The 20,898-nt window shown below is 40.9% G+C and overlaps 1 protein-coding gene across 2 annotated transcripts in view; it reads left to right on the forward strand.

Moving 5' to 3' along the window:
* The window catches only part of itpkb (inositol-trisphosphate 3-kinase B), a 51,353-nt gene that overhangs the window by 10,744 nt on the left and 19,711 nt on the right, over positions 1 to 20,898 (forward strand). Inside the window, exons 2-5 of one of the 2 annotated variants that reach the window (XM_049589955.1) lie at positions 1,208 to 1,403; positions 1,880 to 2,042; positions 3,005 to 3,289; positions 5,562 to 6,524. In XM_049589955.1, the coding sequence (XP_049445912.1) occupies positions 1,357 to 1,403; positions 1,880 to 2,042; positions 3,005 to 3,289; positions 5,562 to 6,524 (1,458 nt within the window). In that variant the 5' untranslated portion in view covers positions 1,208 to 1,356. Of the gene's footprint in view, positions 1 to 1,207; positions 1,404 to 1,876; positions 2,043 to 3,004; positions 3,290 to 5,561; positions 6,525 to 20,898 lie in introns of both variants that reach the window. The other variant, XM_049589953.1, reaches the window with a different exon arrangement.

Genomic DNA, 20,898 nt, shown 5'->3' on the forward strand with positions numbered 1-20,898 from the left:
GTGAAAATGCAAATGGCCCTGTGTTTGGTTTGTCCATTCTGGGCTACTGTAGATAGAAACGGCTCATTGTAAGGTTATGAAAACACGATGATTCTTATTTTCAGGTGATCATATAATAAAGAAAACCTTTAAGACATCTGCCTAATTTACAAAATAAAGATATTCAAACATATGAGCATAGCTCTCCTGTGGTTACATTTCTTGAACCAATCTTTATAAATCGTACCACAACACCAAAAGAAATAGTAAACAAGCTGCCTGTCTTTGGAGTAAAAGGAGAAGTGCTTATTCAGTGACTCTGCACATCTTTATCTGCTTCGAGGGGCCGTTGTCTTTTCTCCATGTTTTGCCCCACTCTCTACCTTTCCCTCTCTGTCTGTGTTTCACTCTGCTGCCACTTTTTATCTGTATTTGCCTCTCTCTTTCTTTACCTCCTGCCCTTTCTCATTCTCCCTCTCGGCATGCTTCTCTGTATCTCCATCTTTTTTGCCCTTTTCCATGTGCCTCCCTCATTTTCTCCTCGAAAGAATGTTACCTTCAAGTTACTTTATTTTTAGACCGAAGCAGATTTCAAACAAACAGTGTGGTGCTGCAGCAGGATCGAGTGGAGCAAAAGTGTTGTCACAGTTTGGTCGGGCTGAACTTTATGTTTCGACTCCTTTTAGAACAAAGATGAGGAAAGCAAGAGCATGAAAAGGTTCATATGGTTAAATATGTAAAAGAGGTTTACTGGTGCGGCTTAGTTGGAGAGGAGGGTTGTACTAATGTAGTAAAACAGCTGTTTGATTCAAATAAGCATTGTAAAAATCTCGGCTTCTATGAAACATTAACAGGAGAAAAGGCAAATTATTTCCAGTGAGTGAAACACGTCCCTTCCTAATTTACTTCCAATATTAATCTCCATCTCTTTCTCTGTCTGTCTGTCCTCCTTTCACTTTCTCTTTTTTAATCCCAGTAGGAACAATGATATCTTTTATTTTGAGTTAACCACAGGACTACATGAATAATCTTCTTTGTCCATGACGCAGTTAGGGATGGCTTTCCAGGACTGGAAAATTGATTTTCCAGTGTCTGTCCTTTTTGAAAAAGGGCTGTTATTTAGTTTTCTCTTTGAAAAGAATGTTTCTCATTCTGATAGTCACCCGTGTTAGCACGTAGAGAGGTTAGACACAGCAAAATGAACTTTCTCGACTTTCTTATTTTGTAGTGGCCGAGGCAGATTCTGCAGCGGAGTGGAGCTGCTGACTGAATGCAAAGGAAACACTGAAAGCCGTTCTCCAGACCTCCCTGCAGCTTCAGGGGAGATTGTCAGATGTGTACCCAGCACTCAAAGCCCCTGGCCTGGCCGCGGCGGGGATGGCAGCCTCTGCCCTGAACCTGAACGGCCTTGGAGTCATGAACAGGTGTGTTCTGTTTTTTACAGTGTGTACCTTACTTTGGCTTTTATGTGTAAAGACTGCACCACTTTCTTGGAGAGTTGTAGAGGAAATGCCTACTTCAAACATGTTTGGTCAGCTGAGAACCTGTTAGACTGGATGGGAGAGATAACTTTTTATTTAAATCACATTACAGAACAATTTTTAAGCTGCCCTGCTGCCCAACATGTTAACGATTGGCATGAAAATATTGTATATATAATCACTTTCCAATCCTAATGCTTAGACGTTGTTTTATTGGGTGATACTAACATTATTTCAATTTTTTAACATATAACCAACTAACATTATGATATTTTTGTGTGTATTTGTTTCTGTAAAGAGGAAACAAAATGTTGTATTACTGTGAAAGCCTGGAAACACACAAACCAACCTCTCCTCTCCTCTCGTCTTATCTCCTCTCCGCTCCTCTCCTCTCCTCTCCTCTCCTCTCCTTGCAGCAGTAACCAGTTTCACACCCAGCAAGGCTCCTCTAGTACCACCTCTCGAACTAGAACCAGTCCAGTTGGTCGACCCGTGCTGCCGGTTCCAGATCGGAGCACCTACTGTCAGTTACTTGGTGGGGGAGCACCAGGCGGAGGTCTCTACAGCCCAACCAGCCCGAAGGTAAAAACACTCAAATAACTTGATAAAATAAGAAAAAAAAACCCTGGCAGTATTAAAAGAATAGTTCACCCAAGAAATGATAATTTGTATATCAGTTACTCATTCGGTGTTATGCTGGACTTGTGAAGAAAACTTTGTTTTTCTTGCATGCCTGTGCGGTGAATGAAGAATCCAAAAACAGAGAACATTCTTGATGAATTGAAGTCATTGGGGTCCACGTTAAATAACAGCAAAACTGTATCAAAACGAACTCTCACACAGGTCATGCAGTATAATCGAAGTCTCATTTATCCAGTCATATGCTCAATACTTCCCAAGCAGACAACTCCTTCTGACGGGGAACTGACTAGAAGTGAAACTTATCTATCCTCTCTTCAAAGCCAGACTCCATTGACAAAAACAATAATTCTACCTCACTGAACACAGGGGAGCTGCTGGCCTACCACTGCCTGGATCAGTTTTTTTGTTTGTGTTATTGTGTGACTTCGGTGAATCCGAATGAACCCTTTACAACCCCAAAGTCACACAATGACACAAACAAACTATAGATCAAGGCAGCAATAGACCAGCTCCTGTGTTCAGTGAGGTAGAATTTACTGTTTTCTCAATGGAGTCTGGCTTTGAAGAGAGCGTAGATTAAATTTCACTTTTAGTTCAGGGCTGTCTGTTTGGAAAGTACTGAGCATACATACTGGATAAATGAGACTTGGATTATAATACGTGTATATGATTCAACTGTTGTTAAACGCGGTTGACAAGGACTTCAGTTCATCAAGAATTTTCTCTGTTTTTGGATTCTTGGTTTGTCGTGGAGGAATGTTGTTTTCTTTATGAATTCAACGCAGCACAAAGTGATTTACAAATGGATATTACGGGGGGTTAGGTTTTCCTTTACATAAATTGATACTAATGAGTCCCTTTTGGAGCACCCCTAATCCCGTCTTGTGTGTCTCCTCTCCTAGACGAGCCCCCGCGCCCTGGGTCGGACCTTTGTCTTCCCCTCTTCGTCCTCGCTCTCCCTCAGCCCCACCCCTCGTGCTCGCTCCCCCTCCCCACGAAGCCCGGAGCTCTTGGGAGTCAATGTGGGCCAGCGGGTCCGACGACTGAGCTCTCCCGGCTGTGAGGAGAGAGGGGAAGGAGAAGGGCAGGAGGAGAGGGGAGGAGAGACGGGAGGAGGAGAGAGGCGAGAGGACAGGAGACGCCAGGCGCAGCTGCTGCAGATACACAGAGAGCTGCAGAACGTTGAGGTGATGTTACATGTGCCTCTCTTATTTTTCTATTTAACTTTATCTGTGTCTTCCTCTGTGTCATTTCTGTGTTCTTCGCTACATCTTCCCATCTCTGTCTTTATCTAGGAATGCAGTAGTTGAGTAGTGATCCAAAAGTACTACATTTACTCAAGCTTTGAAAGCTCAGCAGAACAAAAGAAAAGAGCGTCAACCACATGAGTGTTTGGACTAAGGTCCCCACATGATTGGATTTCCTATTCGTTTTGATGGAGCATCTATTAGATTAGGGATATTTCAATAACAGTACCAAATTTGCTTGAATATGAAAGAGATTCTGAGAGAAGTAAGGCTGTAAATTGTATAAAGAAATATTTTGAAATAGAACAAATTCAGAACAGGATTAGAGTTGAATGTTTTGGATTGATGCTCATACAGTGTTCAGCATTTAGCTGTGACCAGTAGCTCTATAGGTCACTTTGTTAGTTGGTTGGTCTGTCCACAAGAATATCCCCACCACCAGGTCCCCTTTCATAACTCATAAACTGAGTGTCATAGGGACACATCATTGGACCTGTGACAGATGTTTGTTAGGTTGTGTGTGTAAATGCATGAACACATGCATGTGCCTATGTGGTCGCAGCTATAGTGCTTGTTCTTTTGTTTCTACGATAAAAAACATGGACTATATAAAAATGATGGACGTAGCTACCGTAAAGTCACCCATTAGCACGTGGACTCCTGTTTTGAAGCCTCCAGTTTGGCATTTTGGCCGTCAACATCTTGAATTTTTGAAGCCAAAGGTGTCCAAGAGGTGTGGAGGAGTGAGGGGTGGATCTGACTGAGAAGCTGAGGACACTCTTTTTTCGGACAGCATTTCACTCAAAGCAGTCTGCCCTTAGTTATGTGGAACTTTAAAATGTAAATAGTGAGTTAAATAAAAATTCACCCCCTTTGCAGCTGTCATGAACGAGGAAATTAGCTATAGAGACCGAAACTTTTTTTTTGTGCCAGGCTGCAAACATGTTTATTTCTGCTGATAATTTGGGCATTTTAACAAGCCGCAACCTCCCAGGCTGAGTAATGAAGCCCACGCTCAAGTGCCAAAAACTGCAATTCCTCTAGTGGCCACTAGAGGCTGGCTCAAAAATAAGCTCAGTCCACATAGACCTGCCTGAGTTGTTTACAGCCTGGTACTAAAAAATGGTTTTGGTCTTTTAAGCTAATTTAAGCATTCATAGCAACTGACAAACCAAGATAGCTGTAATTCCAAACTTGAGGAATTAGAACGAGTGTCCACAAACCAATGGGTGATGTCATGGTAGGTACGTCCATAATATTATACAATCTATGCATTAGCTTCAGTGTTCAGCCTCGGAGGTTACTGCTTTGATTTTATATTTTGTCTTAAAGAATGTTTCATACTTCCTCCAATTCATTTCCAGTTGGATTTTCCTACTATCATCATCCATCATGCCTTAACTTTTGTTTTTCCCTTGGACTGAATCTTAAGTGGTATATCGTAGGCAGCTAGACTTGCTTGAGAACTCCAGAATGAGTCGAAGGGCATTCTTCCCAAATTGTTTAGCAACATGTTGGTGAAAATCGTCAGTCATCCAGGTCATGGTAATCTTAAGTGCTATATCGTAGGCAACTGGACTCGCTTGAAGCAAGTAAGCAAGTCCAGTTGCCTACGATATAGCACTTAAGATTACCATGACCTGGATGACTGACAGTCTTCACCCTTGGTCTGAGTATGCATTCGTTAAACTAATGATAGACCCAAATGTAATCTTCAGGGTTTAGTATCAATACAAACTGCTTAGAATGTAAATCTGGTGATTGATATATAGTATAGTGTAATGCAATGCTGTGCTATCTCCATAAATTTGAGTAAGATTTTACATAAGCAGTTTATTTGTTTAATTTTAGCTCCATGTTTGTACTCTTTATTGTATTTAGTTGAGAGTCAACCCACATTTGTACTGCAGACTGCAGACAGTCACACATTAAATGTGTAGCCTGCCAACTCATTTTTCAGTTTAGTCTGTTTAATGCCAAATATGGGAAAACTCTAGGAGCTCATTTCTTTTTCATTTTCTTAGTATTGGTTGTACACTATGATGATGAGTTGCTCTTGTTTTGTCTTGTTGGTTAATCTGTCAATAGTGCACCTGTGAAATGATAAGCACCTAACCCAAATAAGAACAAATGCACCCAACGTGTTTTCAGTTAGACAAAGGAAACCAAACTGTAGCTGCATTTAGACTCTCATTTTCTCTGTCTCTTCCAGGTCAGGGGAAAAGTGGGAATTTTCGAGGCCCACATATCCGGAATTCGTGCCCAAGTGCTTAACACTGAGCTCCAACGCAGCCCTCGGTCTCCAAGACGAGCGACTAGCCAAACCCCGTCCTCTCCCAGCCAACAAAACGCAGGCCTTGAATGCCCGATGACCCACCCGCAAGAAAGTAAAGTTCCCTGTGTTGTCCAAAATGGAAGAGAAAGGGAGGAGGACACAATGGAAGAAGAAAGGAGAGAAAGAGGAAAGAAAGACGATGAGGACAGTGATACTAAAACAAACACAGACAAGACACTCATTGGTCAAAATGGTCGGCATACAGAAATAATGCAAACTCCCTGTTTAGATGGACCGTTTGTTGCTCAGGGTTCCCTTGAGACATTAAACCCAGATGCAACAACAGATGGAGAGAAAAAAGAGGGAGAAAGACTGAGAGAAAAAGACAGAGGGGAGGTAGAAAACAAACAAATGTTGGGAGATGAAAGACAACGGACACAGAGGGATGTGAGAGATGAGACAACGGACTGGTCTTGTCCTGAGATGCTGACAGAGGCAAACAGGTCAGAGGTTAACCCAGAGACCGATGCTTTACCTCGGGCACAAAACAGTGAGAGCGCCCCGTGCTTACAGGACATCACCGATCACACCTCCAACCACTCGCCCTCCATGCCTCCCTCCATCCCTGCTGTCATAATAACTGACCACGGTTTGGAAAGCCAGCCTCAAACTTCTGAAGTTCCTGGCTCAGACCAGGGACTAGGCTGCCACCCTAGCCCCAGTTCTAGCCCTGTCCCGGGTCCAAACTCCAACCGCTCCCTCAGGAAGCTGTCGTCCTCCTCTGCCTCCTCGGCTGGGTTCTCCTCATCTTGGGAAGAGTCGGAGGAGGATATTTCCAGTGACACAGAGAAAGGAGATCAGCTTCTCAATCCTGCAGTCCTCACGTCTCAACAGAGAGCGGTAAGTAGAGCCAAGTGAGGGTGTATCTGCTTGTGTGTGCATGTATCCACAACCTACTTGTAATTCTGTAGACCTTTTGTAGTTTCGAGTGGTGATGACCTTTGGAAACTGCATGGGATTGCCAAATATTACTCACGTGGGGAAAGTCAGAGAAATAGATTATCCAGCAAAGGAATATCTCAGAATGTTATAAATTTTCAATTTACACGAATACACCAAATGTCTTTGCCATGTGACAATGGCATTGTTGGTCTTTTGGATGGCCCACCACTTTTTTCTAGACTGAATTATTTCAACAACTATCTGATGGATTGCCATAAAGTTTTCTGTAGACATTCATGTTCTCCTGAGGAGGAATTGACTGACTTAAGTGATTCTCTGACTTTTCCTCTTGCACCGCCAGATGGGCAAACATTTTACTTAACTTTTGAAATACCTCAACATCTGCTACATAAATTGGATTGTTGGAGATGAGCACAAAAATGGGCACAGTACTAATTAGCCAATGTTAGCATGCTAACATGCTAAACTATTTATAGTTATGCAGCAGACCTTAAGCCGTAGCCTATGCCGTTGTGAGCATTTATACTTGTGCGGTGGTGTGTCTGTGTCACTCTGCAGTTACACCTCCTCCGAAACACTAGTTGGCAGCAGAGGTTTCTGTGAAGTGCTGTAAAGTTTAGTTGATTCAAAACACACATTAAACACACATTAAACATGGCTTAATAGAGACAATTTCAAACACAAGTACACAAATCAGCTTCACTATAACTCACAGCATTCACAGACAAACACTTGTCTTTATCTGGACACATTTTCCCCACAAATACAACATGCTAATGTTATTAGCACAAGCCTATGGCATTTTACATTGTGTAAATTAGCCTAGCGGCTAATGATCTTTTCCTCTTCTTATTTAAAACCAGGGACAACAGCAACATTTAACAAAGTTAACGGTACATGATTACAAAAGATGATAAACATGGTACTTCATGAACATCAGCATGTTGTCACTGTAGGCATGTTAGCATGCTGGTGCTAGCATTTAGCTCAAAGAATAATTTCGCCTAAGTGCAGGCTCACAGCGAAGCTAGCATTTCTATAGATTCTTATGCTGCGTGTCCACCGCGTGGTTTGACACAGTTCTGCTCAACTCGACTTGTCCTTTTTTGGTTTTTCATTGGCAAATGTTGTGGATGGTACCTGCTACTTTTTTTGGAATAACCTCCGCTGAGGTTCCTAGCGCGCTGAGCCGATTCTAGAAGGTGGAGTTAAAACACTGCAGACCAGTGGCTGGTCAGAGAGAACTGTCACTAGTGCGATACTAGACATCAGCCAAGCTACCATCAATAGAGACTTTACAACAAAGTGCAGATGTCCCTCTGTTTAGTTGCGGATGAAAAGATCTAGCAAGTGTAGAGGTAAAGATGATGTCACGGCAGTTTTATGTGACGTCACTATTTTTAAATTTTATTCAATTATTCTCAGGGATAGTTCACATTGATCATCATCCCTGTGTGTGCCAGTAGTCAAAAAGCAAATTTTCAACTGTTGTCTCTCTGCCTAATGTTGATGGACGATGTTGAATTGGCAGTTGACTGTGACAGTCAGCTAAGAATCCCGCCTACATAGAGCTGGAGCCTATCCCAGCTGACTGTGAGTGAGAGGCAGGGTACACCCCGTACAGGTTGCCAGACTATCACAGGGCTGACACATAGAGACAGACAAGCTCTCACGCTCACATTCACACCTACAGACAATTGAAAGTCATCTATTAGCTAACCTGCATGTCTTTGGACTGTGGGAGGAAGCTGGAGAACCTGGAGAGCATATAAACACCACACAGATTCTGCAGTAGAAAACAAAATCAAGTACTGGTGCTAAAAATGAGTTGAGTCAAGCTGAACCATGCAGTGGAAATTATGCATCATTCTTGTTTCCTATTCACTGCATCAATTAATTTTATTAGATCATAGTTTTCAGTTGGCGCAATGTGAAGTTTGGTTTTGACCATTTTTCTCAGCAGGATATGGTTTGATAGTTTTCAATAATCTGAAGAGTTTGACAAAGGTCATGTATACTGAAAACCTAACTGGTGCAGAACTGGTGATTTTGCAACTAATCTGGCCAGATCTGGGAGAGGGTTTGTCTCGATGTGGGTCTCTGTTGTGCCTCAGAGTGTGTGTGTGTCAGTGTGTGTTTGAATGTGCCTGTGCATGTTGCTGGGTGCTCCTCTGTCAAATTGGCTGGAGCTCTCTGCCTGAGTAATGGTTGACATTCACAGTAACAAAGCTAGCTCTGTGCCCCGACCTGTGTTTGTGTGTGTGTGTGTGTGTGTGTGTAGGGGTGTATTTAGTGTGGGTAATGTGAGGGTGTGTGTGTGTGTGTGTGTGTGTGAGAGAGAGAAAGAGCACGGGTGATAGAAAAAGGAAAAGCAAGAGAATTTGCCAGTCACACACACTTAGGCTTTGCCTGCATTTTGGATGCCGTTCAAAGAGGAGGCTGAGGCCTGTTTGGGTCTGTGTGTGTGCGTAGGTGGGTGGGTGGATGTGTTTTTATTTGTAGCCAGGATGAGTTCGCGGGGCCATTTCACTTCTGCTTTGAAACACGATTTAAACAAGGATTGTATAACTGATTTTACCAGGGTTTCTTAAACAATGTGTCACTGCCAGTCCCTTAAGTTTCCCTTTTTAGGAGCTCTTTTTGACTTTGTGGCTTGAAGGTCTCATCTAACGCTCATTCCAGCTTCATAGTTGTATTCTGGGTTTCTACTAGAACATGTTTAAACACTTTAATGTTCAAAAACCACCTTATTTTTCTCATGTGGTTTGTCTGAATACACCTGTTATCTGTCTGAAACCCTCAATTTTTCTCTTTATCGGCTGTTTCACTGTAATTACATTGCAAGGCAACAGCTTGGGTCCATGTTTACTTCCTATCAGCTGATGTCATTCACATACACTGCAAAACATACCATACAAGAAATACAGAAACACCCTTTTATGTTCATGTTTCAAATGGTTTGTGTAGACCAAGTCACCGTGACGTCAAGCTAACAACAGCAATTACTGCCGGGTAGAAAAGTGGGAGATGATTACATTTGCAGAGATATGTAAAATTGGCAAACTTCTTGATTCCTGTTTTTAATTTTTAGCCGGAAAGATAAAGATATATAGTTAAGTATTGTGGTCCAACCTATCTGACATTTATGCTGTGACTATTTTGTGTACTTGTTGCTATGCTATCATCCTTGATAAACCAAATCTACTGGTCTGGAAGCAAAGCCATGTACTAATGTGGACAGAGGCCACAGCAAAGTGTGTTTTAGCCACTTAAAAATCAATATCAGTGTAAGGGCACGCTACATTTCAATATTTGCTTTGCTGTACCTGACACACTAACCAATGGATGCCGCCGTAGATGCAGCAGAACACTGAGTAAATGTGTCTGGTGGTCTGAATATAACAGCTTCAATTCCCTAGGTAAAACAGTGATAATACTCTAAATAAAGCGTACACTTCAGCTGATAGTGATTTTATTATGGTAGGCCTTTTAGGTGACTATAAACTAACTAAATGAGGCAGCGTCTGCTCAGCAGCATTTGATTTTATGTACATGATGCAAGGACTTTCTACCTAGCTACAAGTTATTAATGATATTAATAATGATAATGCATTTTATTTATAGGCGCCTTTCAAACAGCGATATATCGATAGATCATGAAATTAAACAATTCTGTAATATACAGTAAAATTAATTTAATAAAATGACAGAAATCGTAATCATTGCAAGTCTCAATTTGTGTGTCAGACCGAATATGCTAGCTTGAAAAGGTGTGTTTTCAGCCAGGATTTGAAAGTGGAAAGGGAGTCAATATAGTAAACATTATAAATAAATATTGCGATTCTATCTATAGTATAGTTGTGACATCACAAAGTCACAGAAATCCTAACAGCTCGTTTAAAGACACAGTTTCTAAATACGAACTTTGTGCATTTCTCTGTGGACTGAGCATTCTGATACTTTTCCAGTGTTTATATAGCACCTATACCTGTTTTATTTTTCAGAAGATGTGGAAATCTGACTTTTCATAATATGGGATCTTTAAGCAGTTGTATATGATGTTGTATATTATCTTTAGCACAAAGCAGTGTCCCCCATGTGAGTGTACAAGACTAATCATACAAGCATTTGAATACTTATCACCCTGCAATCAATACATCTACATGTTTCCATACCAGGTTTTTCCATGATTGCTTTCATTATGAGAGGCAGCAGCAACAGATTTTTTTTAATATTCTTGTCATTGTGCAGTTTTCTTGCATATTTAATCGAATGACCCCTCCCTAAACCAATGTCCTTGTTGTCCCAGGTGACACGGATTACAAAGCATTTGTTTAAATGGATTTGGCTGATGGATTTGAATACTGTTTGTATTGCTCTTTGCATATTTCCGGTCATTGTTTTTTGCTTAATCCAGTCAAAGAAAGAGGCAGAAGCCCCAGCTGGAGGTTAACAGGCAGCTGACTCAAGGACGACGCTTCATAGCTGCTAGTAAAAGTCTGGGTTTCCCCCCAGCAGCACAGAGATGTCAAACATGCGGGTTATTCTTGTTCTTGTCTGCAGCCTGTCACAGCTCCTGATCCGTAGTTTTAAGGATGTATGTATGTATGCAGGAGTGCGAATGTGCAGAAACACATAAAGCGTGTGTGGGAGGTGTGTAGGAAAGAGGAGAGGGACAGAGAGAAGAGGAGTGATACTGAGAGAGGAAGAACAGAGTGAGACTGGCAGAGACAAAAGAAAGAGAGTGTGAGAGGAAAAGCTGTACAGTATTTACTGCATATTAGCCATGTCGTCTTGACATGAAGGGAAACATGTCTCTTTTTCTCATGGCTATTTATTGCAGGAGTGAGCTGACTTTATTTGGCATTTAACATTGAGCACAACACTTTGAGGACATTATTCAAACTCTGGGACAGTTAAACATGTTCTGGGAAATGCAAAGATGTATAGCTCTGGTGTATACACGCCAAGGGTGCAGAGAAAGATGGATGCATGCTTGGTGAAAAATATAAAGATAAGACTAGTGCTCTGTGCTGAAGGCATTCATCACAGTTACAGGTTTACATCTTGGATTAAAGAGCTCTGCGTTTTTACCCTGACAACTGAGTTCACCCTCCATTCAGTGGTTTTAATTATTGAATGCCCCTTCGTGTGATTCTCCCAACTAAGCATGACATCTTCATTTTTTGTGTAAACATATCTATTAAGCTTTGGTCATCAGCTTTGGATACATCAATTCATTTTCTGAAGAGAGTACACGCTTAACTGGTAGAGGCTGGAATCTGAACAGAGCCTTATATAGACGCTGCTTGGCTGATCTTTTGACTGTCGGGCATCTCTCCAAGGTTAGAAGGCACATACTGCCAGTGTGTTTTCCTAGTTTGAGTAAATTGGCAGCGAAAGGACACCTGCAAAAGATTGGCATCTGTGGGTTTTGTTACTTGTACAAAATTTCAGTTGAGTTCTGGGGAATGAAAGGAGACGGATCTGCCAGCAGCATCTTGTTTTTTACCTTTAAGCATCAGCTGCACACCCATCAGAGTAGTTTTGATGAAACCTCAGAGAGATACATGGAAATGCAAAACACTTGGAAATTGGCTTTTGTAATAAGATATTCAATATTTGACTACAAAATGATCATATCCTCAAAACAGCTGGTCAGATGGCATTACAACTGAAGGTTATGTGTGTAAACAGAAGATGGCCCGACTTAATGTACAAGTGTACTTCCTAATAAAACTGAAATACCTATTTCATTAGTTCAACAATTAGTCAATGAGTCAATCATTATCGTCAGATTAAGATTAAAGGGGAACACAGCCTAAATTAGGAACTTCAGTATGTTATTTCCATGGTCAGGAAAAGTTAAATCAGTATTTGGGAACAAAAGTACTCTCTTTTAAAGCCAGAAACCAGAAAAGTCTCAAATTTGTGATGTCTGGGAGTCTGGAGCTGCTCTATAGACAATGAATGGAGAGAGTGAATGATTTTGTTGACCTGTAGATGGTTTGTTTTCTTTATTATATCCAAATGAGCTTTAAGAATTCTCAGTTCTGAAACAAAATGTACCCATATACTTGGAACATTTCCCTGGGTGCTCTCAGTATCATCTATAACATCTTTTACCATTCATTGCCTGTGGAGCAGCTCCAGACTTTATACAATATTACATCACAAATTTGAGTTTTAGCACTCTTGTTTTTGGGTTTTCTGAGAGTTTCTTATTATTGTTAATATTTTTGGACCGTTTTAGACCATAGGAATAACATCTATAACTTTTGAAAATGGGTGTAGTTCTCCTTCAATCTCCAACTATTTTTTTTCATTACCTTAATGATCAACATTTCCAGGCTCCTGCCTCTCAAACAGTGTTGAGTAACTTTACTTTTAATTGTAATTACAAGATTACTGCCATTACAAAGTAACTTGTTAGGTTACAGCTTTACCTAATTAGAGAAGTAACACGTTAGAGTTCTTTTGCAATACCAAAAATGAAACCCTATTTGCAGTACCTAGCAGTTGTTGGTTATATTGTCCAGAGAGCACAAAGCTTAATGAACCTGTGAATGTACTGAAATGTCAAAAAGGAAATATCTTTACATGTAGTTTCTTTATTAATCAGAAACAAAATAAAACTCACCAAAAGTGACTAAGCAAACTTGGTTAGACACCGTTCCAGCAATCATCAGCTTTGGTTCGGTTAAAATAAACCTTTAATTCACTGAGTTAGATGTAAAAAATATGTTGGCTCTACTGCTGTTTTACAGACCATTGATTGAGCAAAATAAAATGACAAAATTTGCCCCTGTCTGACAGCAGACATATAGGCACAGCTGACCTCTAAATAACAGATTTATTATTTTTAAATGTAAATAAGTGATAACTTTAAATGCAAAATTAACATGTTACATTACTTGTTGGAGCAAAGAAGTAATCTGAGTACTCAAACATGTTTCTTTTTAACACATAACTTCAAACACTGCTTTAAAGTATGACGGTTTACAGCTAGTTTCTGTTTTATGTCAAAATAATAACGTTTTAGTTTTGAAGTCTTCAGCTTTGGCCTTGAGTCATTGTTACTGGCTTCTTGTTTTTTTACATTCTATAGCTGTTAAAAGGGGTGTCAAACAAACGGCCTGTTGGCCAGAACCGGCCCACCAGTGGGTCCAGTCTGGCGCACTAGATGACTAAGAGGTGCCAGGTTTCAGGAGCAAATTAAACAAGTAGTAATAGTGTTGCCTTCTTCATGCTTCAGTTCAGAAGAATCTTTATCAGGAATTGTCTGGATAAATGCACGTGTAATGACAGTGAGAAGACGACTGACTGAAAGTGGGTAAACAGAGACACACTGTTGAAGTTGCACTTATTTTTCTTAAGACATCTCAGGCTGTTCGTCTGTTTTATAAAAGGATGAACATCTACAGAATGTACTTGTAATTCTTTACACAAAAAACTGGAAGATATTGGAGCTGATGGTTATTGTGTGATGGTTTTATTGGTCCGGCCCATCTGAGATCAAATTGGGTTGTATGTGGCCCATGAATTAAAATGAGTTTGACCCCACTGACAATCAGTAGATTAATTGATTGTTGCAAGATCATTTTCTTTACTCCACAACGACAGCTTTGATTGGTATTTATATATAAATTTGTGGTCAAAACTGAGTGGGAGCTGCACTTAAACCTACACAGAAAACCCCACAATCATGTTTCAACTTTTCAGAGAGACTGATGACTGAAAGCTAGCGGAGCAGAAGCTACAGTAGAACGGAAGTGGGGCAGGACTCACTATAAATGATGCAGAAGGTGTGGTGTTCCTCGTGCTGTCTGCACTGTAACTAAAGCTTGAGATGCATCACAGTTTTTGAGACATCTCGATGCACCTATGGTCCTTAAGAATAAGCATCCATTGTATAAACAGATTTGTCTTTTGGAATGCAGACTGCACCCTTACCATGAATGACATGCTCCCTTACTGTATGCTAACAGCGACACACCCTCTTTGCACACTGCATAGTTGAATTCTTCAGAACAACACAACACTGTATACACACAGATACACACTTTCTCTACTGTAACTAATGTCACACTGACTCACATCCCTTTTTTCATGACCGTTTGAAATGCGGCCACACACTGACCCGAACGTTAATCTTCACCTGCACTTGTTTATCCAGCCGTGAGTCTGAGCTCGTCTCTAATACCAAAAAAAGAGTTTCTGCAGTGGACTCAACGAAAACTCATTTTTATGTCCTGAACTGTAACTCAAGTGGGTCGGCACAAAATATCAGCACACACACATGCACACACACACACACACACACACACACACACACACTGTGTTTGCACTGCAGTGGAAAATCTTCTCTACCACGGCGGCCGGTCGCCTAGCAACCCTGTGACGTCAAACCGAGTTTCCCTCTCACAGCTGTATGTGTGTGTGTGTGGCAGAGAGTCTGTAAGTTTATGGGTGTGTGTCCAACTCTTGTGTGTGCGTGTGTGTGTTGCAGAGTGCCTATTTGGTTTACTGTGAGAGGGGAAACACCGGTCAATTCTCCATTTGGTGTTTCTGTGTGAGAGGGCATGCATGTGTGTGTGTTCATGCCCCCCTAACCCCTCCTTGTCCATGGAGGAGTCGGGTCGGCCTGCAGTTAGTGAAGCTGACATTTCGGGTGAAAGAGTATTGAGTCTGGGATCCAGTGCAGAAGTGAAGTGTGGTTTCACATGGTTTTAGGGCTGTCAGAGACGCACTGGGGAAACCCTGCTGAATACAAGAATACACGTGTTTGTGCAGAAAAAGGGATGTAAAGTACGCCTTGCAGACCAAGTGTCATGGCTTTATTAATAGAACTTGTTGAGACTTTTTGGCTAATGTCTGTGCCTTTTTTAAGTATGATTTAAAAGTTGCATATTAAAGCACTCATATTGCTGTAACCTACCATTATGAAGTAAAAGCTGATTGCACGGTGTAATAGCTTTACAGTAATGACACCAGCAGGTTTCAGATTGGTTCCCTGTAAGCTTTGCTTTGACTCTGCAGTTCTGCCTGCTCCAGGCACTGAGTACAATCTCCCATTTTTCCGCCATTCACCTATCTTTGTTTATTGCTGTGCGTAAATGCTTAAAGGTCAGTGTGTTGACATGTATAATTGAAGCAGGGGCTGGACCAGGCTCAGATTTATGACTGTTAAATCAGATTTGGCTATTCAGTATTTGACTAATTGTTCCATCTTTGCATATAGAGTTTGAGAGTTAACCCCCTTTTACACAGCCTCCCCAAGGTGCGAATGTCACGCTATTACTCTGTTTCGCCGCTCTGTATAAAAGGTTGAGTTGTGGAATGGGGGACAGAGTTGTCTCGCCTTTAAGCCAGCATCGGATGTAGTAACCGTGCTAAAGGGATGTCTGTATAAACAGGACAGCCGGTTGGACGGAATCATGGGTGGCACAGATGTGATGTTTTCATGACGTGTTATGTGTGCGATCCACTGCGGGAGATTTTTAAAGTAGCTGATAGCAGTTAGCAGCTAACTCAAAGAAGAAGGACGAGATCAACCACCAAATAACAGAGGCGATAAATGATTGTTGTTAGCATGTTATGCATTCTGTTTATATGAAAAGTGTTATATGAATAAAATTTGATGATTCAGGGTGTCAGCATAAAAAAAGTTAGCCCTCCAAGCTAATGCGTGCTACCTACACTAAGGATGGATCAGAAATGTGCAGCAACAGTTTTTGCCGACGCTAGATATCAAACAAAAGCAAGAGACTGTGCCGTATTAAGTTGCTGTGAGCTATAAATACAACGCTTCTAGGCAGAAGGAGGAAGACAGTGTTATTCCAGAGCCTGAACAGTCAAAGCCTCTCTTCCTCCAAACAGCTGCCTCAGACTCACCCTGTGTCTGACTCCACAGCTACCTGTACAGGAGGGCAGCATGAAAGTGAAGAGCGTTCACTCTGCAGCTAAATCTGGGGACCAAAATGTCGCTGGAGGTACACTGCTCACTGACACCCCCCCCCCCAAAAAAAACCAAACAAAAACAACCGAACAAAACAGACTGTTCAACTTGAAGGGGGTCCCTGACTGATGGTTTGAATCTTCGACTTCCAGGGGACAGCCTTTGTTGAAACCCAGATATTAATGTGATTGTTTGCTGGGCTCTAACGGAAAAAAGAGGGCGATCCCTTTCTCTTGTGAAAGTGGCGGTGCCAAAAAAAACCAAAACATTTTGCAGAGTTGAAAAGTTCTTTGTTTCCACTTCAGCATGACCATGTTTATGTAGCCAGATCCTGCTTGTTAGTGAGCAAGAGAAGAAACCCCCAAAACAATTCAGTTAATTTAATTTAGAGAATTTAGAGTGCTCTCAGAGTTGCGGCGAGATCTAAACTCCGATATGCTCTTTAATGTTCCATAGCGACCTCAATTTGGAAACAACTCTCGCTTATCAGACTACAGTATTTAGTTACAACATAACTGAACGGCCACATCACAAACATCTAAACCCTTTTTTCCTTTAGCTGTCCCTTTTCTCGCCTTTAGCTGACACTTTTGCAAAGCTGTTTTTCCACTGGCCGGCCTTGTTGCTAAGAAATTTGTCATGCACTCTTCAAGCATCTTTTGCACATTGTTTAGACTGCATCGCGCTCCCTGCAGTGTAATTTTGTCTGTGTGCGTATGTGTGTGTGTGTGTGTGTGTGTGCCTCACAAGTCTAAACTTTGCAGACTCAGACAGTTGCAATATTTGTATCTGCAAGGGGACCTTGTGGTGAGCGATATCAGGCTTGTTGTTTCCTCAGCGCTCCTCCGTTGAAAACATCAGCACGCATCAGTGTTTCCCCTGCTTCTTTTACACATTTGTAATCCAGAGTCACCCTTTGCCCCAAGTTTTTTTTAAACCATTCTCACCACTCTGCCTCGTGTCGTTCCTCTGTGCATGCAAATGAGTGATATCTGGTTGCCCTATTTTACCATTAGTGGAAAGAAAAACATCTTTATCTGTGCATATTGATTGCGGCAACACCCCTTCTCACTACTCCAAGTGATACTTTCTGAAATAACTTGTCTTGTGCAAAGTGCACGATAAAATGTATCTGCAGATGTTGAAAACCATGATGCACATTTAGAGAAGATAATAATCAAGGGGGCCAAAAGAAACTCTTTGCCTCAGTGCTTCTTTTTTCCTCCGTGCTCTTTCTGTTGTTTACAGAGGGCAAGGCCTTCTTTTTTTTTTTCTTTCTTTCTTTTGTTTGTAGTCAGCGGCGGATGTGGAAAATACTGCCGCTGAGGCAAGCGGCAACCCCCCCACTTCCTGTCTGCAAGAAGTTCCTTCTCTTACTGTTTCCTCTCTCTCTCTCTCTCTCTCTCTCTCTCTCTCTCTCTCTCTCTCTCTCTCTCTCTGTCTCTCCTCTCTCAATGGAAACTTTACTGTTTTCCTGCTCCCCTCCTGTCATCCAGCTGGTCTGGGGACAGAGATAGGAGAGACATGGAGACCGCCGGACACCAGTGAGTCAGAAAAAAAAGAGACTTTGAGGGAGGTCTTGAATTGTTTTTGTTTGCTCATTTAAGCAAAGCAAGCAAAAGGTTATACATCTGCCACATTTCATTCCAAGTGGAAACACAATGTGCCACAAAACGCATTAGCTATGAACGCTGTGTAGATAGTGTGAAGATAAAAAAATTAGATGCAAGTAAGCACAGCTGAAACAGACACATGAAATAAATAATGAATGTGAAGAAGTGGGGATAGAGAAAAGAGGTCCTGCACTGTTAATAGCATTGTGAATAACATTGTTAAAATCTGCTTTAAGGTTAAGATTTAAGACGGGACAGGACCGGTTTTTGCAATCAACATATTCTCCAGAAAGTCACAACTATTTTAGCTTCTACTGGACAATTTCTTGCAGGCGAATTTTCTCTTTTGCAGTCGTAACCGGTATTCAAAATCTTTTATTCCTTCTGCTATGCGTCTTTTTAAATTCTCTGTAAATTTTTGTTTTTATAGTTTTTATTTCTTTTTTTTTATTTCTTTATTTTATTTTTAGATTTTATTTATTGTATTCTTTTTGTTTTTTATTTTAATTTTTTATTGTTTTTTATCTCTTCTATGATAATCTGTCCATTAACGTTTATTATTTATAGATTCCTTTTTTCCACTGAACTCCCTGGCATACTTTTTTATTCTGTTTTTTTATTTTATTACTTATTTATATTTGTGTTATGTTATAGTAAAAGGCACATACTGTTCAAACAAATTGCCCCTGGTGGGATTTATAAAGTTGTTTGAATCTGAATCTAAATGTCTCATTTATTGCTGAAATTTTTATTTTCATTTTGATCCTTATGCCTGATGGTATGAAGTATGAAATAAAATAAATTCAGCAATAAGTGGGACAGTGTGAGGGAGCTCTTCTCTTTGTCTTAAAGATTGCAGCTCCTCTGATGCACCTGTCACATGTTCAGGTGTGCAGAGATTTTTTCAAAATAAAAAGAAGACGGAATAAAACTGGATGATAGTGGGGATGATAGTGTTGGAGCACACTTAACCTAATTGGGTTGGTTGGAATAAATCCGTACTTCACACAGTTAGATGTAAAATTAAGCTGGCTTTATAAATGCTAAAATTACTGCTAATTTCAATGGGGTCTGGCAGTGGCAGAACAGGCTGTGATATAACCACTTAGGGCATTTGTGCAATGTCAGTATATGTCTACTAACAAGCTTAAATTGTTATTATAAGTGTCTGACAACATTATGGAAAGGATCCCTACAGAGACAGACCTTTTTTGTTAAAGAGTAAGATTCAAATAAATAGTAATTTAATCATTGTAAAATACACTTTATTCAAAGTCAACAGAAATGATATAAAACTCACAGAGGCCATCTTGGTACATCTTTCCACTGTTCCAACAATCAACTCTGGTTTGGTTGAAATAAACCCTTAATTCACACAGTTAGATGTTAAAATATGCTGGCTCGATACGTGCTAAAATTACTGTGTATTTAAATGGCGTCTGGTGGGTATTGTGAAAGCACTTTTGGGGCGGTTTCTAATTAAACACTCTTGAACAGAAAGGTTGACGTGTGTAGGGATCCTTCCGACAAAATTGTCAGATACATATAATAACAATTTGAGCCTGTTAGTGGCAAAAAAAACCCCACTGGTAGTGGACTCACTAATGCCAAAGTGGTTACGATGCAGCCTGTTTTGCAGCTGCTGGATCAATTCTAAAAAACTGTTTCTCTCATCAGTCACTTAGACACAAAAACATGAGGAAATAGGGTCCAGGTTCAAAACACTGAAGTTACCCTTTGACGTGCTCTCATTTGTCTTGTTGGATTCGGCTCTAAAGGCAGGGTCAAAAGTTCTTGATTGCTGATATGCACACATGATTTCCTGCTTTGAATTTGTACATGGATATTTATCAATTGCTTTTTTGTTTTCAATATTTCGTGTATCCTGACCTCACTGCTGAAATAATTTGTGCCAAAATAAACCAACTAATTTATGGATCCTTCAGAAGTTTCTACAACTGCAAAATCTTCCCTGTGAACAAACTTTGGAAACTCAACTTTCCACGAGCATTTGTTATCTACATGTCACACATTTAGACACATTCATGCAAATTTTATTTTCACAGGCTCACAAAAGGCGATCTGGCAGCTGCGAAATTATTGTTCCACAAGCCGAGAGTCTCTCTAGAGAAAGTTGAGCCATAATCGTGTGCATGGCTCGTCTTCACTTTATGAAAAGTCAGATGTCAGAGGCTGACGGTGCATCGTAGTAGCTTTATCAGCTCAGTTTCCTTTTATCTATTTTGGCTCGTGTTGTAACTTCTGTCACAATCATTCTGTTTCTCACACACGCACACACACCGACACGGAGTCCTACTCAAGACAAAAACGCACAGGTTTACACACAAACATACGTGTACACTCAAACATACATAAGCAGAAAAACGCGTACAAACAATAAGTCTTAGTTTGCTTTTGTTCTCGCAGCCTCTACATTTACCCAACACTTAGTGTGCATTCACACTTGCACACCCACTCACACACACTTAGCTCCGTCTGTGTCTTTCAAATGCTGTGACCTGTGTGGAGATTTGCATGCCCAGATTATGCTTGTCCTCTGTTTTGCCAATCAAATGATGCACAATTGTTTATCCCTGCACACACGCGCGTAAATCTTGCCGGGCGTAGAATGAGGAGCCCGAGGTGCTTGGTTTTTAAAGGCAGAGTTTGGGCATGCTGCAGGAGAGCTGGACACATCATCAGTCTTGTCAGTAGCCATGATGTGGTCTGCATGGCTGTG

This window comes from Epinephelus fuscoguttatus, linkage group LG11 (genome assembly GCF_011397635.1).
Source record: "Epinephelus fuscoguttatus linkage group LG11, E.fuscoguttatus.final_Chr_v1".
Classification (NCBI taxonomy): Eukaryota; Metazoa; Chordata; class Actinopteri; order Perciformes; family Serranidae; genus Epinephelus; species Epinephelus fuscoguttatus.